This window comes from Ziziphus jujuba, chromosome 10 (genome assembly GCF_031755915.1).
Source record: "Ziziphus jujuba cultivar Dongzao chromosome 10, ASM3175591v1".
NCBI classification, from domain to species: domain Eukaryota; kingdom Viridiplantae; phylum Streptophyta; class Magnoliopsida; order Rosales; family Rhamnaceae; genus Ziziphus; species Ziziphus jujuba.
In genome coordinates, this window is record NC_083388.1 from 22,287,670 (window position 1) to 22,305,409 (window position 17,740).

General features: G+C 31.6%; 2 protein-coding genes and 1 long non-coding RNA gene across 4 annotated transcripts; 2 read left to right on the plus strand and 1 right to left on the minus strand.

Moving 5' to 3' along the window:
• The first annotated feature begins 7,402 nt into the window (after positions 1-7,402).
• Positions 7,403-9,209, plus strand: LOC112490658 (uncharacterized). The gene is made up of 6 exons (XM_060812149.1): positions 7,403-7,420; positions 7,503-7,660; positions 7,818-7,872; positions 7,959-8,488; positions 8,592-8,773; positions 8,872-9,209. Exons 1-6 carry the CDS (start codon positions 7,403-7,405, stop codon positions 9,207-9,209), a joined length of 1,281 nt encoding a protein of 426 aa, XP_060668132.1.
• Positions 9,210-10,957: 1,748 nt separating this feature from the next.
• Positions 10,958-14,110, minus strand: LOC107411972 (uncharacterized). 2 transcript variants are annotated; one of them, XM_016019655.4, is made up of 2 exons: positions 12,698-14,110; positions 10,958-11,254 (listed from the first exon to the last, which is right to left on the minus strand). In XM_016019655.4, exons 1-2 carry the CDS (start codon positions 13,969-13,971, stop codon positions 11,170-11,172), a joined length of 1,359 nt encoding a protein of 452 aa, XP_015875141.2. In that variant the 5' UTR covers positions 13,972-14,110; the 3' UTR covers positions 10,958-11,169. The 2 variants fall into 2 exon arrangements, with proteins under 2 accessions (XP_015875141.2, XP_015875142.2); XM_016019656.4 differs by lacking the exon at positions 10,958-11,254 and adding an exon at positions 11,750-12,256.
• Positions 14,111-15,309: 1,199 nt separating this feature from the next.
• LOC107411983 (uncharacterized) lies at positions 15,310-17,246 on the plus strand. Its single transcript, XR_001580911.4, has 3 exons — positions 15,310-15,910; positions 16,468-16,663; positions 17,173-17,246. It is a non-coding gene; the product is annotated as an uncharacterized LOC107411983 (long non-coding RNA).
• The last annotated feature ends 494 nt before the right edge of the window (positions 17,247-17,740 follow it).

Genomic DNA, 17,740 nt, shown 5'->3' on the forward strand with positions numbered 1-17,740 from the left:
GAGGATTTTTGATCAACCAAGAAACTCATATCAGCATGGTTCTCAAGTTAAGGCTAGCTTAAGACTAGCCATTGATAAATAGCTTCTGATATGATATCTGTGTCTAATGTCTAACATATATTAATCAGGGAAGACGATGTAAAAAGTGGGTAAAATGGTGGGATGAGGCAATAGAAGGATTACATGATATGGGGAAGTATGCATCAATTAAGTAGCAAAACTTGAAGAAAGTGGACATTGCACATAAAGGACCAGCGGCAAACACTACTAAATACAATAATATTTCTTTCTTTATATTAACCAAAAAAATCTTGCTTTTGAAGATTGTGGGAAGGTTTATACCATTAATAAATTCAATGGAGTGTGCATCACACACGAAAGCTTGTGGCCTGCTCACTTCATAATCAACTAAGAAGGTATTTTTATTCACCACTACTCCACCTTCACTCTTAATTAATCTATAACTTTCAGCTGAAAAAGCAAGGCTTCAGCATATATATTTTAGTGAATCCCATGTCTGGTACAATTGGTAAGGGACATATGGCAGGGAAAGGGAGGCAATATCTTGAGCAAATTTAGTTAGGGGAGGAAGCTTCCTATATTGCGATTTCTTTATGTGTCTTATATTGCGGTTTCTTTATGTGGAATAGGATAATGAAAATCCTTAGTGCAAGTTGGAGCTTTATTACATTTCTCTAAAATAAACGTGGAAGAAGACGGCTGAAAAACTTTTGTTTTTCTATTTTGGCTTTGAAATATCGTTTACAGACTTTTAGTATATATTATCAGGTCGACCTACTAATAGACTGACTATATATAAGGAGAGGGGGGTTGTTTTGGGGGGGGGAGAGAGAGGGCAATACTCCGAGCGAGTATGCAAACATTTGAGTTTTTATAAATTGTATGACATTCCATAAGGTGTACAACTTTTTAATAATTACACGAGGAATTTTGTTCAAGTAGCAGGATGAGAGGGTACAACACTGCAACTTCCTTTATTCATGTCCCTGGAAGCAATCTGATGTGTATAATTGGTTCAAACTAAGCAGTCTGATGTTTATAATTTGTTCAGACTTCAGGCAGCTACTCCGAAATTGCTAAACTGTAAATTGCTGCATGGTAGCAGGAGCCAGCTCTGCATAAGTGTATTGAAAATTTAAACAAAAATCATCATAAGAATTCCATCTCTACAACACATCAGGGACTTTTCTCTATAACCCCAAAAGTACAATCAATACGAGCAATAAGAGGATCATACGACTACTCTGGATACAGTGCTAATGATGGCTGAAAAGAGCAGCCAAACCAGCATTCTGGAGCAGTTTTAAATTAACTTTTATGCTAGGTTGGAATGGCACTCCTGACTCTTCTCTCAGATTTCTGTAAGCATTTTGTAATCTTTCAGTCACCGGCATCACTTTACGATCACAAGCATCACGACCATCAATCTTTACAACCTGATAGATGAAATACATTCAACTTGTTGTGGCTTGTAATATTGGAGGAAACTATTACGACATTATGAGGCAGGAGTAACATGAAAAGCATAAAAAAGAGGTATTTGCATCTTAGTCATCAGTTCTTGTATAGAGCTTATAGGAATTCATGCTGAATATCAAAAGAAGTAAGAAGATTGAGGTGCAGATGAGAAATACAATATGGATTCATTTGTATCTATATACGATAAGTCATCAAGTTTACAATAATAAGGCACTTACAGGAGTGAGTTCTCCCACTGTCCCGGTTTTTCGAACCTGCACAAAGCAAAGTGTGAAAACTCTCATGATGAACAATGTTGATTAATACAATGCTGAGGAGTAGTCTCATGATGAACAATGTTGATTAATACAATGCTCAGGAGTACTCAAATGCAATCCCTTTAAAACTCATATAAAGCTCCATAAGGTCTGCATTATGTTTTTTCTCTTCCTGGCCCATTTGCACGTACTGCTCTTGCTTTCGGTCTCTATGGCACGTATTGACATTGGGCGCATGTGTTTGGTCACGGTCCATAAGGCTTGGACTAAGATTATATTCCTCTACCCGTCCTCTTTTATCAACTAATTTACCCTCGAACATTTGTAGATCTTGGGGATTAACAACAGTGTCAAAGGTGAACACCCTTTTTTAGTCTCAGTTTTTACTGCCTTTGACCGAAATATATAGTTTAAGCTTGACAGGTCAACAATAAGGTTGATCCGCTGATGATTTATTCAGAGATTTCCTACTATAAAAAAATGGTTCTTGGTTTATTTCCTTCGTATATACATATATATAGAGCTGAGCAGATGATGCAATTCCCTCAAGATTTCCTATATCTCCTCTGAAAATATTTTGAAGTTTTGCAGTGAAATTTGTACAAAAATGAGTAAGCTTTTTGTCTTTTTCATTCCACAGGTGGGACCCAGACCAAAGCACATGAAGAAGTAGTGGCATAAATATTCATGCTCTCAAAAGTCAACTGTACATATTAGAATTTACAGCCTACATGGAACAGATATTTCTGTGACAAATGGGTCCTTCATCGGTCCTTTTGAAAATAATAATACTAATACCATATCTAATAGCTATTTATAGCTATTCTTTGATTAAAATAAATAAACAAATAAAATGATCACAAATTTCCATGTGGAATATGAAGGTCAACAAGAATTTTATTGGGTTTTTCTTCTTCTTGGTCCATTAGCACGTGTTGCTCTTGCTTTCCTTGTCTGTGGCATGTATTGATATTGGGCTCTTGTGTTTGTTCACTGCCATTATTACTGTGTGCTCTTGCATATATCTAATGGTTAATTTAATTGACCTTTCTTAGGAGCAGCCTAAACACCCTTTTTTTAATAGGAAAATTAAGGTTTTTATTAATTTTTCCATATAAAATTTAAGTTATTTTTTATTACTTTCTGTATTTTATGATGTGGAACCCCTCTGGGTGTCGTAATTCATCATTTTGTTCCTCATATTTGTTAAGTTTTAAGTCAAACATATGTTCTTCCTTGCTCTTTTACTGAATAATAATCAAGATTAATAGCGTTGGGAAAAAAAAGGGAAACAGTACTGTGCGTGCTCTTTTTATTCTTTTCTATTTTTGTTGGGTCAAGTTTAATTTTTAATTTTGAGAACGTATAGGAGAAAAAATATGGATTTCTTGTATAAACGATTCCGTATAGCATTTTGTTTTATAATCGATCTGATTCCATATACAAAATAGTTTAATTAGCTGTCTAATATTTTGGAAGACAAAAAAAAATGTATTATCCATTTCCTAACACGCAAATACCCATTTTTAATGTTGCTCATTTTATTATTTTTGTTGAATATTTCATACTATTTGAGAAAATGGCTAATATCATATATAACTTTTGAGGTTTAACCCCGTGTTAGATTATACTTAAAAGCTTCAAAAATTTCAAAATTAACTTTATTCAGTTAATAATAATAATAAAATCTAAAAAAGATATACCAATGATTTCAAATAAAAGATGTATTTTATAAAGTTACAAGCTTTTCATTAAAAAAGAAAAAAAGAAAAAAAGAAAAAAGTTACATATTTTAAATTTAAATGGCATCAGTCAAACAATTAATCTTATAACCATTATAAAGCTATTATTTGATAAAATAAATATAAATAAAATGATCACAAATTTCAAAAATCCAGAAAGAGAAAAAAAAACTAATTCAAAGCCTTTGTATTTTATGCATGGTTATTTTTTTATTTAATTTTTTTTCCAACTATAGCCCAAGTATCCATAAGCAAAACAGAAAAAAAAAAAAAAAAAAAACCAAAGTAATTATATCCAAGTCCAAAAAGCTTTAAGTACAAACATTTTATTAACGATTTTTTTTATGCATTAAAAAGAGGAATTGTAATTTTTTTTTTTTTTTTGGGTGAAACAAGAGGAATTGTATGAGATAACACTCTAATCTCCATTAGCTTCTTCAGGGAAGAGACATTAAGTACAACTGTGAAAAGAAATCGGTGGATCATCCACATGGATCAGGGTGGAGTTTTGTATAGTGTTAAAATTTATGAACTCTGGCTAAAAGGAAATCCTTGCTCTACCACTTAAATGTACATCAGGAAGAAGAAGCACATACATAGTTTCATTTTTATAAAATTCTATTTTTTTAAAACTCTTATCAGATACATACCGTTCTTTTAAAATTGTTAAATCATTAAAATATTTATTTATGTCAAAATTCCACTTTACAATTTATTAAACAAAAATAATAAGTTACATATAAAAAATATAAACGGTAAAAACACAATTTTTTTAAAATCTTTCTTTCTTTTTTTTTTAATGAAAAAACTTAATTATTTGAACTTAATTTATTTTTTTTAAAGAAAAAAATAACAGCATTTATAAAAGTGTTCACTTCTCCAAATTATATTTTTATAATAATTTTTTTCGTAATTAAATAAAATCAATGAATAACAACCACATCATTAGCTCTAAAAAACAAAATTCTTTAAAAAATAGTAGTATATTGAATTAAAAAGTTAAATATAAAGAATTATGCTTATATTTTTTTAATAAAAATGTAATATTAAAAACTATAATGATATTTATTTGAATATATATATATATATATATATATTCCGTTAAAAAGTATATATTTATGATTTTACATGATGCGACCATCTACTTTTTAATTTTTTTTTTTTAAACATGAAAAAAAAAACTTTAAAAGTGAAGGTCTATTTTTAAAATGTTTGGTAAATAGTATAACTCAGCCAAAAAAAATTCTTAACGTGAATAATGATGAATTATGAAGTGAAAAATGCTTTTAAGGGAGGGTTTAAATGCATTGATACACCACTATTTTTGAAATTCATCCTAAACCTCCCCTATGGCTATACTGACATCCAAAGATATTAACAGTTTGACCCTTTGACTTTTAAAATTACATTGTTGCCCTTTAATACCTAATAAAATGATCCTTTTTCATTCGAAAAATAAAAAATAATCCTAAATATAATTATTGATATACCTTTTTATCAGAAAGATTAATTTTACAAACGAATGTAATTACCAATCGAGGGTTTAGTTATTAACTTAATGAAGAAATTGTTTTTATTAAATCATTTCTAATATAAGATATGGATAATTTTTCAAAATATATATAGTGTAATTGATTCGTATAATAAAAACTCATTTTATCAAATTTAATAAATAAATAAATAAATACTTACTATTGAAAGTACTAATTATTATATTTTATGCTATCAGAAAAATTATTATATTTTATCAAATATGGTTATCCAATTGTTTTGTTTTTGTTGTTTTTTTTTTTTTTTTTAACTTGAATATGGTTATTCAATTGTTATAATATATATATATATATATATATACACCACTATGTTATCATATTCGGAAATATGATTAAATATCACTATTTTTTAAAAATTTATAATTATCACTCTAGGAAAAATTTACTAAATTATCAAATACTTTAATTGGGAACTAATAATAGATTTAGAAGAGGTGGCAATAGCAGGCTTGGGTTTCAAGCTGAGAAAGGGTAAAGTAAACGGAAAAAGGGGTTTTCACGAATATCAATGTTTTAAAATTGTTATTTATTTATTTATAATTATTAGATTTGGAAAGTCAGATTTGCCCTTTGAAGAAGATATTTTGGTAAGGGCGTAAATGATGAATTCTAAAGGTGTGGGTGGCTATGTCCATTTATCACAAGCCTCCGGGGAGGTTAATAACTTAACCTAATTCTAACTTTACAAAATTATACAATTTATGCCCTCTAAATTTTGTAGAAATTTGCACTTATATATCCAAATGTAGGATTTTATAGGACGCATAAGTAACAAATACAAAGTTCAATATCAAATTGCGAAATTAGTGCAAAAAAGCCTAAAATATGCATATCTCTTTTTCTTCATATTAAATGAATATATAATCTTTTGTTTTTTTTTTTTTTTTTTGGGAAAACAAAATGAATATATAATCTATGGGTCTCATTAATGTGTATATCTGTTTACGGGCCATGGCGAGTCTTACTGTCAAAAGATGGGCTTATGTTGCAGCATTTTATCTCTCTGGGCTGTTTTATTTTACTGTTCATGGGCTTAAATCCATAATTTTTTTTGGGTTTTTTGCTATTAAATCCTTTAACATTGAATCAGTCTAAATAGTTACCATCGTAATTATCACTTTAGGAAAGATTTTTATTTTTAATTTTATGAAGTAAATTACATACTTCATTTGAGTAACTTCGAATATAAATAAAATTATTTTAAAAGATACAAATGAAATAACAGTGAAAAAAAACTGTTTGAAATTAAAAAAATGATATATATATATATATATATATTTTTTTTTAATATAGAGATCAAATAGGTAAATGAAATGAAATTAACCCCTTTTTTTTTTTTTATAATTTATTTTAATGTAGCCTATTTTATTTTTTAAAATTTTCTTGATAAAATGTAGCTTTGTTTATGAATATCTAACTAACTCTTATATCTTTTCATAGTCTTGGCTGATCAAGGTATCTCGAATACACCATTGTGAATGATGTCAAATGCCACAGTCTGAACTTGAACATCCGTATCCAACCCTTACAAACTGTAACTGGCATTTCCCCTTAACCGGTATACCAAAAAGTCCAAACATATTCTATAAATTGAACTCTCTACTGAGCTTCTTCGCTTTTGGTTTCGTTTCGGGTATTTTCTTGTGCTTCAAGCTTGGCCTAGAAGACACTTACAGAGAAGTTCTAAGGTCAGTAATCCTTAAAAATTTCAAGAGCTAGTTTCAAAGATTTATGTATTGTATAATGCAGTATAATGCAGGCAATTTCTTTCGTTTTTCCCTCCTTCTTTTTTGTCGGACCTTGAAACATGAGTTTAATTTCTTTCTCTTATAGTGAATTTCGTTTTGTTTTTCGTTTTTTGGATTTGAGTTTCTTAATGCGTTTCGATTTTTCTGGAAACTTTTTGATTGTTGTACTTTTCCGTTTCCATTAGTCAGTTGCTTTGTTTGGTTGCCGAGGAAATGCGTAGGAAAAAATGGCATAGATTTTCTTTCTTTAATTCTTGAAACTTGAATTTAATTTCTTTCTTTCAGTGAATTTCGTTTTCCTTTTCATTTTTCGAATTTGAGTTTCTTGATGTGTTTCGATTTTTCTGGAAACTGTTTGAATGTCGTACTTTTCTATTTCCATTAGTCAGTTGCTCTGTTTGGTCGCCGAGGAAATGCGTAGGAATGAATGGCATATATTTTCTTTTTTTAATTTCTTTCTTAGTGTACTTTTGAATAGCTGTGTGGAATGTGCAAAAGGAAGAATTTGAATACAGTTAAAAACTTCAAAGAAATCTAAGTTACTTTTAAAGCTATTTGTGTCTGCTATTCTTCTAATTCAAATTTATATTTTGTTTCAGGTAATAATGGATCGATCATTGTTGGTAAGTCAGTGTGTTAGTTTTAATTTTTGGAAACTAAAACAAATAAAGCGTAAAGTTTTAATGAATTTGTTTTGATATATAGGAATCTAGGTATCTGAAGCAATTTAAAGAAGGGGACTTTCTTGGGGAAGGAGCGTATGGTTATGTTGTTAAAAGCCTGTACAAACTTGATGGCATGGAGTATGCCATCAAAAAGATTCGCATAAAGCATTCTATTAAGAAGGAGGAAACAGCACTTAGGTATTTAATAATTGTAAGATAGTTTGTTTTTTAGTTCTACTTTCTTTTCTCTTATTTATTTCTATGTAATATTTAATGCAGGGATTGTTTTTTAGTTCTACTTTCTTTTCTCTTATTTATTTCTATGTTATATGTTATTATCTTATATTTAATGCAGGGAGGTCCAGGTTATGTGTCAGCTTCAACATCCCAATATTATCAGATACCATACGGTAAGTACATTCTCCATTCTCTTAAATTTCAATAAGTACGTATTTCATTCTCTATGTTCCTTGTTATAAAAAATTTGAACTTGCAGGCTTGGATTGAGGAAAAATGCGTTGGTCAGTATAATTTCTCGTACGACGATGACGATAGTGACAGTAACGCTGATTCTGATGAGTGTTCAATCTTATATAAGGATGATGATGGTAACATTGATGAGTTAAATGTTGTTTCTGATGAGTCTCCACTCTCAAATAAGGATGATAAGTCTTCATGGGCTGGTAGGAGTAATTTCTCAGAAAAGGATGATAAGGGAGACAATGATGAGTCAGGTGCTGTTTCTGATGAGTCTCCACTCTCAGATGGGGATGACGAGGGTGACATTGATGAGTTAGAGGCTGTTTCTGATGAGTCTTCATGTGCGGGTAGGAGTAATTTCTCAGATAAGGATGATGAGGGTGGCATTGACGAGTTAGGTGCTGTTTCTGATGAGTCTCCACACTCAGATGAGGATAATGAGGGTAACAATCATAAGTTAGATGCTGTTTCTGATGAGTCTCGACTTCCAATTAAGAATCACACTGATGTTTGCTTATACATTCAGATGGAGTTATGCCAGGAAGAGTAAGTGTGAATCTATAAGAATGCCCTAACTTTACAGACTTAGTGTTAAGAGTCTTATTTTCTGTTTTGTTGCTTGTCTGATAATTTAAATTTTTTTTCTTAGGACTTTAAGAACCAAGTTGGACTCTGTTAAATTGGAGAGAGATGAAGCATATAAGATCTTAAAGCAGATATTGTCAGCACTATCTTATCTACACAGCAAAAATATTGTGCATGGAGATCTTTCTCCATCAAATATCTTTCTAGATATAGATAACAATGTTAAATTGGCCGACTTTGGTCTGGGTAAAAACTTCTATTTTTATTGGTTTTACTCTTATGTTTTAAAGATATAATATTTTGAAATTTGACTTTTTTTTTTTTTTTTTTCCTTTAACTTGCAGCAAAGTTTATCGGGGAAGATGATACCATGATGCCAGATCGTGGAGCTCCACCATACAGATCTCCGGGACTCCCCTGCAAACCAAACCCGAAGCTGGACCTCTATGCGGTGGGGATCATTTTTTTTGAGCTATTACACTTCTTTACATCTCCAGCAAAAGGTTCCGAAAGGTTGTTTGCCATTGACGATTTGAGAAAAAAGCAGGAGTTCCCACAGAATTTTCCAGACTCTGAAAGGGATCTTATACTTCGATTGATGAAAGAAGAACCATCAGAGAGACCTGATTTGGAGGAAGTGATAAATGAAGTAGAGATTTTGAGCTCAGCAGAGATGAAGTAGATATGTCAAGTAACATCATTAGAGATTAAGTAGATATGTTAAGTAACAAAGGGTTCCTTCCTTCATTCCAATAGTAAAGAAGAATGGAAAAGTGCACTAGATAAACTAAAAACAGTGCCGAGAATTTTGAGTTAGATGATAATAAGATGTATATATTTCATTACCATAGCACATAAGTTCTTATCTGATATGCTCCCTTTTTTGGCCAAATTTTATATGTAGCTGATATTTGCATGATTGTCCCAATACATTGATGTCTTCGCTAATCAAAACTAAAGGTTTTTTGTTTTCCACTAACTGTATTAGTAGAGGTCGTTCTTTCAGGGCCTCCAACTCTGTGAATGCTTTCAGTTTTTTGCATTTTTTTTTTCTTTTATAAATTGTAATTCTACTATCTAATACCGTTAGGATTCAAAATATCAAACCAATTCTTCAATTTTAGCTTTTGGTTTTTTTTCCCTTTCATATGAAATTTTATATTATTTTTCTGTATCCAATAATACATTTTGAATTTGGGTCCATGCTAAACCACTACAAAACGTTCTGACGGAAAATACAAAATGGGATGTATTCATGCTCACACGCAAGCTAGTCGTGGTACGTGACCTTTCAGTTGAAGAAACAGTAATTTTACAAGGGTGGTTACCACTCTCTCGTCTATTAACCTTCATACATGGCTACTTTGCTTTATGAGTTGAATTAAATGTAGTTATAAATTTGCATCTTACCTTGATATTCTTAGGATATGATATATTACCAAAGTGACGGCTACAATGGCTTCTACTGATGTCATACTTGTCTGCATGAGAAAAATTTTCAGGCATAATTAGGAAAGCAACATATTATTTTGAGCTTTTTGTGTGTGGCTGCAAGTATCTATCTTGAACATGTTGTTAGATTGTATATTTTGATAAGTTACATGATAGCTGCAAGTTTGAGTCATTGTTAATTTCACTTATACTGGCTTATAAATGGAACTGCTCTGAACAAATTCTCTTCCTTTCTCTTTTATTTTTATTTTTATTTTTTTAATGAGAGTTCCATTTATATTGTCTGTTGAAGTATACGTATCATAATACCCTATTAGAACTCGACTTTAGCCATGACTTCTTTATACAAAAACAAACTCTATTGAACCCATTTTGCTGCAACTAGCTGATCAGAGTAAACTGACAAGGATCTGATCATGTAATATCAAAATGCACTCTTACTGACTTTCAATCATGCCATTCCTTGATCTACTTGTTTTTCCATGTTAAATGTTAATTTTAATGTGTGGCTCTGTTACTCATTTCATTTGAGCTAATTTAACTTTGTTCATGTTTCAGCCTCTATGACTTTATTACACAAATCTATCATTTCAAGTAGGCTATCGATAAGAATTAGTTGTCTATATTGGTTGGTGGTGGCTGTTTTCAATTCTCAAGTTCTGACTAGGAAATTCTGATCTGTAGCATCACCGCCATGATTGGGATGATTATCAAGTAAGCAAACAATCCATGCGCCACTTGTAAATGGCCTCCCGATTGCAGATCTTTCTACCATCTTTTGCAGGATGAACTTTGTTGATGAGGTTTCTATAGATCCTCCCTAGATGGTTTTGTTGACAAATGGATTTGCCACTTTTTTGGGTTATATAAATAACTAGGGATAATTTGTAGCAAATATATATAAGTCCAGATAAAACATATAATATAGTCATTATAGTTACTGTTATATATTGCTGTAATTTCCACATGAAGTCGAAATGGCACCAAAATACAGTCATTAAATAATTTCTTTTTATATAAATTAATTACAGAAAAACCTTCTCTAATAATAAAAGAATACAGTGACTTTATAAATAAGTTAACAACATCTTTACTTAAGTTACTGAAAATAATAATAATGAAAAAAACATAATCAGTATACCATAAATAGTAAAATAATTTAAAATGTTGCTAGCCTTCCTGTTATCTAATCAAGCAGCTCTATTGAACACTTCGACTTCACTATTTATCATACTCAAAATCTCCTCACCATCAGAAGCATCAGAAGCCCTTGTTCTGTTCAACAGGGGCAAAAATGAAACAGATTAAGTACGTACGTAAAACAACAGAATAAATCAAAGAAAATTAGAAAACTTAGCAATCCACACCGTTTTTTTCTGTTTTCCTTTATCTTTATTGTTTTGGTGTAATAAAAATTTGTTTAGAAAAAAATAAATAAACTATTTTGATCAATAGCATAATAACCAGAATAAATTCCCAACACCCTACCAGTTAGTTACCTTATTATCCATGTACCTAAATTTTATTATGTATTACTGAGATTCATGTATAGTATACAACCTTCTATACTAACTCAAAGCATACATCTAGTTAAACAACCTCCTAACCACAAATTTGACCATTTTCCAAAAAAATTGGAAGCACAAAAGGTCCAGGAGTAGCAGTGTGTTATTCATTCCATATTCTATGGAACTTTTAGCTGACAACAACAGTCCACTGAAATACAGACACCCAAACAGCCTACAAGCATAAGTTAGTCACAACCAGATATTTGTCACAATGGAAATTTCTGCTCTCATTTCCACTATTCTCTTACACAAATCCTCTAAGATAGAAGGATAAAACAGGTAAAAGTTACAGTTTTGAAATTAAATAATAATGAAATTTAGGGATCCCTCTGGAAAAATCCATATAAGAATTTATTGTGAAAGCTAAGCTAATAATAACTCAAGGACAGAGTTTTGAACACAACCATCCCCAAGTAAGGTCAACTATCATAACCAATAACGAACCCAAGCCATTCCTTTTGCTGTCCCCAACACAACTGACCTCCATTTTCCTTCAGATCCTAGGCACACCTATATTTTGGCCTCTTGGCACAATAACAATAGCAAACTTCCCAAACCAAAGCTTAGTCAAAAGGTTCAAATAATTTTTCCGCCCATCATGAAGATTTTTTTTTCTTTTTTTTTTTCAAGTACCACAAAGCAGCTTTCTAACAAATCTATAGAGCTATCTCACTGTGATTAGAGATCCACATGTTCTTGAAATCCAAACCTTCATTGAAAAAGCGCAAGTTAATAAGCACAGTTTGATCCGAAGCATAATATGTTAGTTTCACTTTTCAAATTGACACCAAATCATAAAGATCAATGTTTGCTGAAGAAGTGGTGCAAAAACATTTACTTCCAAAGAAATATGATTTCAAAAAATTATCTTTGCCTACGGTGTGATTTCAAAACAAAATGATCATCGGAGTTCAAACAAAGAAATATTTTGTCTTGCTTTATTAGTATTAACCGCAGCAATAAACTTTCACCAGTCATGAATGTGAAAATAATAATAATAATAATAATGGTGCATGCTTTAGGGCACTTAATTGAACTAGGATCTTTCAACTTAAAAAAATGACTTGAAATCCAAAAAGTGCCCTTTTCACTGGAAAACAAAAGCAGTAAGCAGGAAAAACAACATGAGTTTAAGAAACAGGCTACTTACAGTGGAGTAGATATGGCAGTCTCCTCACCCAACTTGTAAAATGGTATCGGGCAAATGCACTTGCGTAACAGAAATAGAGGGAAGAAACAACAATCGACAACTCTGTTAGGTTCTCCTTTACACACCAATTGAAGTTTGTCGCTTTCAAGGTGGTAGCTGAAGATCCGTTTATTAGTTCCAATGAACAACACATCAGCATTTGGACCAACAGCAACAGGTTGAATCCATAGTGCACGGCTAAGGCGAAAAGAAAGTTGATCGACAATAATATGTTTCAGATGAATGTAGGCAACACTAAATTTAAGAACCCATTCACCATGGCCATTTCCACTGGCATCAACATTATAAAACCAAACAGCGAAAAGGCCGGATTTGCGTCTGTGTGTACAATAATAAATGTGGTTCATTGACACCCCAAGACATCCAACACGGCCCATAGCAGAGGCCTTAATCATTGCCTTTTCATTCTCCAGACGAAATGCTACATCTTCATCACAATCAGGGACGTGAAGGACACGGGTAGGAGTTTTACCATCAGCAAGATTATCAAGGTCAATGCATAAAATTTTAGAAGAACTTACAATCCAATAAAGTACACCATGAAAGTAAGTGAAATGCCTAAAACACATAATGGAATTCCAACTAACAATGGTATCTAGTAGAAGATGATGTCGAACCCAGAGTCCAGTTTCTGAAGAAAACATGTGCAAAACAACTGAAGCATCAGAGGGTTTGGGATCACTTAGCCGAACAACTCTGTAATGAAGAGATTCAATAGGATCAAAAGCTAAGGCTGCGAAAAGATGGAACTTGCCGTGTTCGCGGGAATGGTGGAGGGCTTTAGGAATGTAGGATCGTTGCTTGGTGGTGGGATTGAAAACAATGTACCGCCAATCGGCGAACACAAGCTCTAACCCATTGCAATAGTCAACGAGAACCCAAGATAGCTCGTTTCGTTCTCGCTCTCGTTCAGGAGGCAAAGACACAAATTTGATATCGCTAAAATCCGAATATTCAACAAGAAAATTAATGTATGCCTTCCTTCTGTAGTGACTATTTGGTCCACTCAAGTGAGTAGGCCCAGGCGTCGTCTGCGGGGTCCGAAAGTAGATACCTGCAATGGGTGAATTAGCCCAAAACCTCTTTCCCAAAAAAATTTCTTCTTCTGAAATTATGTGGTACCAAAATTTGCAAACGCACTTGCATCTCATCGCATCTTTCTCTGATGTTCTAACCAATATCTCTACCAACAATTCGTCGCTTAAATTCTCCATGCTTACCACCCCGCCCCCCACTTTCAATGCTCATCAACTTCTTCTTCTTTCCTAAACATAAATTTACACAAACCCCTATTAAAACAAAAAAACATACAAATAACCCAATTCTCAAATTTGGGATTTCCGATTCGTATCAGGGCAATTTTATGCTATTCCCAATCCGACATTATGGCCACCAATCCTCAATTTACTGTTATACCCTTTTTAATATAATAATTGTATTTTATTTATATTTATTTTTTATTGCAACAATTGTAATTTTGATGTTCTCCACTTTTTTATTTTTTATTTTTTCTTTTTTGAGATGCATATCAAACTTAAAAGAGATAATCTATTAATGGATTTGGCTTTCAATTTTTCATAAAAATAATATTTAAATTTTTTATTTTTAAAAATTATTTATTTGTGTATGTTAATTACGAGGGCAAAAAATAATATTTAATTTTGTTTATTTTTTAAATCTATTTATTTGTGTATGTTAATTTAAGGGCAAATTATACAAATCCCATTGATTTTTTTACTTTAATGTTTATGACATGTGCATGTCACATGTCAACAAACGGGAGGACAATAGGAATAAGAAATTCAACACTCAATTGAAAAAAAAAAAAAAAAGAAAAAAAAGGGTAAATTGTATAAATCCCTTTTTAATTTAAAGGATTTTTCATACAACCTCTTTTTTTTCTCTCTTTTTTTTTGAACAAAAAAAAAATCACATATTCAATTAATATAAAATAAATATTTTTAATTTAAAATGAAAAATATCTTACATGTAAGTTTACAGTATATAAATATTATTTTTAAATCTAATTTTATAGCAATAATAATAAATTCTAATGGAAAACTATAGAAGAATAATGAAAAGCATTATAAATTATACATAAATAAATAAAACACAAAAAACCCATATATATTTACATATAATCAAACAATTAAAAATTACCGTGTATTTTAGAAACATTCATTTTTCAAAATTATAAAGTTTCCATTCACAATTTAACAACTTGATAACCACATACACAAAAGTTCCAGTCGATTTTTAAATCAATGCTAATCATAAATAATAAAGAACACACTTTGTCCGTGACCAAACCTTTGCAATTAAATTAAGTTAATATTATATCTACACTGGGATACATTTGGACTATTCGAGTTTTCAATAGTTGGGCACACCCGACACAAAGTTTTTCGTATTGATTAGGGGAATTTGGCCGAATACCTTTCTTTGAAAGTCTCTAATGAAATATACCCATCTTTTTTTTATTTTTTTTTATTTTACCCTTTTATTTTTCAATATTCCCATATTACCCTTCAAATATAAAAAATAAAAAATCAACATAAATTGCTATTCCGGATCACGAAGGAAAGAGCTACTTTTCTCTTGAATGGAGCACAAAGAAAAGAGGAAGAAAAAGTGAGAGAGAATGGCAAAGCAGCTACCGGAGAGTTCTTCAGGAGGAGGGACTAGTGGAGGAAGCATCCTAGACTTAGCGATAAGCTCCACCATGCCCTTCCCGATCTTGGCCCTCGGAGTCGCCACCTTCGATGTCTACCTGGTCGGCTAGCAAGTCTACAACAAACTCCATGCTCCTTCCTGCTTCTCTGCTTCTTCTTCTTCTCACCACTTTTCCCATTCCTCTACTTCTCATTCAGACAACTAAATCAACAACCTCATCCAATTTTCATTTTGTTTTCTAGATTTTATTTATTTATTTGTTTTTTGGTTTCTTTCCCATTTGGATCCTAAATGGAATTAGAAGCGGTTATTAAAATTTTCCTTTTCCCACATTTTCTCAGCAAATAAGTGTACCATTTAAAAGATCAAATTCATCAGCACCGTCGCCGATTTATGGTGCACGCTCTGAATTCGAATCTGCGAGACTGAAAATGATGCTGAATCTGGTAAAATCTCTCACTGAGCAATGAGTTACAGAAGGTAATCTTTATGTTTGGCAAGATTTGCATTTCAAGCAGTTTTTTTAGTTTATATATTTTCTGCGATCACAGTTGAATAGTCAATTAGTCATCGCCTTTCCATGTTTAATGCTGTATGATGAAAAGAATATCATTCTGTAGTTTACAACTCATTATAGTTCATCTTTTCTAATGCTATGTTTGAAGAAAGAATGTAACAGCTTTTAATATAACTTTTTAATTCTTTTCCTTCTAAAAATATATGTCAATTCTCAATACAATATAATGCATCCATGGTCCTTTTATAGCCAAATGCATTTAACTAAATGATTATGAGTCGATAACCCTTAGCAGGACATTTTAAGCCTATTGGAATCTCATGACATCTAGTCCAGTGTTGACTTATTTCATGAATATCGATCCTATAATGCTGTGCTTTTAGGCATTCACTTAAATCTGACTCCAAAGAGACATCCAAGCGTATACGTTGATATTCAAATAATAACTGCGTTATAATGTTTCAATAGCATGTTCTTTACATAATGGTCTGAAATGGGTTGTTGATAAATGAATGTTTAGGTTGCAAAGTATTTTGATGCTACCATTGCAAAGGGAGCAGATGTGAAATCGGCTGCCAACTGGATTATGGGTGATATTGCTGCCTATATGAAAAATGAAAAGTTGACTATTGATGAGATTAAGGTGACGCCTCAGGTTGGCTGAGTTGATAGCTTCAATACAAGCTGGTATTATTAGTGGGAAAATTGGAAAAGAGGTAGACATTTGCTTGTTAAATGCTTACAATATATACAATATGCTATCGTCATATTCTCAATTGTTTCATTGAATTGAATATTGTATTTGCAGTGTTCGGAAGTGGTTGGTTCACTAGTCTATACTTTCCCCAAATCTTTTCTATCTTTTTGTTTCTTATTGGACTTAAAAAGCTAGCTCTAGTCTTTAATAATTTATCATTATAAAAATTTTCTATCTATCGTTCGTGCAGTATAAGCACTGGGGATTTATCAAAATAATAACACTACCCAAGTCATCTTATGCTAATGCTACGTAAATGGGCCACTCAGACATTTGTTAATGGGTGTTGTGTTTGAAAAATGTCTTTCTGGGGTGTACTACTGTTTTAGTTCACTTACTTATAGGAAGAAAGAAAGCCCTTAATTTTTTTTTTTTTTTTTTTTTTTTTTTGCTGTGGCAGATAATTTTGTTCTTTTTGACTGCTTATGATACTGTTTATTTCTAAATTTATCCCTGAATGATTTGTAGATATTGTTTACGCTATTGGTCAAAGGTGGAACTGTCAAGGGACTCATAGAAGAAAAGGATTTGGTTCAGGCAAGTTATTCAAATAAGCTTTTGACATAAATTTAGGTTGTGCAATTGCTCATGTACGTTTAACATTCATATATTCTATTTGTAATATTGCTCCACATTAGTGCAATTGTTATATCTATGTAAGGTTTAGGTGAAATTGTAGTTTGCTCTTTACCATTGACCATTAACATCTAAAGCATGTGGTGTTTGGGGTTCTTTATTTGCTGCCAGTTGTCTTTTATTTATGGTTTTGTAATTGTAATCTTTAGACTTATTTGTATACTTCTTAAATTATGGTTGCTGGCAATGAGTATATTTTTTTAATGTGTTAATTGAAAAGCTAAGTGATTAAGAGTAAGTAACTTAAGACCGTATAATGCAGCAGCTAGATTTTAGATTACAAGCTTGAGAAACAGTAAAAATGATGTCTTCATCTGTAACCTAAGTAATTTATCCAACCATATGCTGTTCATGTACATGAAGATTGCCTAAATATTTTAAACTTAAAAGAATGTTTTAA

What these genes read in the sequence shown, in the direction of transcription:
- LOC112490658 (XM_060812149.1), top strand. An exon ending in ATGGAGTTATGCCAGGAAGA is followed by an intron (nt 8,489 to 8,591) that starts GTAAGTGTGAAT and finishes TTTTTTTCTTAG; the next exon opens with GACTTTAAGAACCAAGTTGG. An exon ending in ATTGGCCGACTTTGGTCTGG is followed by an intron (nt 8,774 to 8,871) that starts GTAAAAACTTCT and finishes TTTAACTTGCAG; the next exon opens with CAAAGTTTATCGGGGAAGAT.
- LOC107411972 (XM_016019655.4), bottom strand. Translation starts at nt 13,971, where the DNA reads ATGGAGAATTTAAGCGACGAATTGTTGGTAGAGATATTGGTTAGAACA. An exon ending in ACTGCCATATCTACTCCACT is followed by an intron (nt 11,255 to 12,697) that starts GTAAGTAGCCTG and finishes CCTGTTGAACAG; the next exon opens with AACAAGGGCTTCTGATGCTT.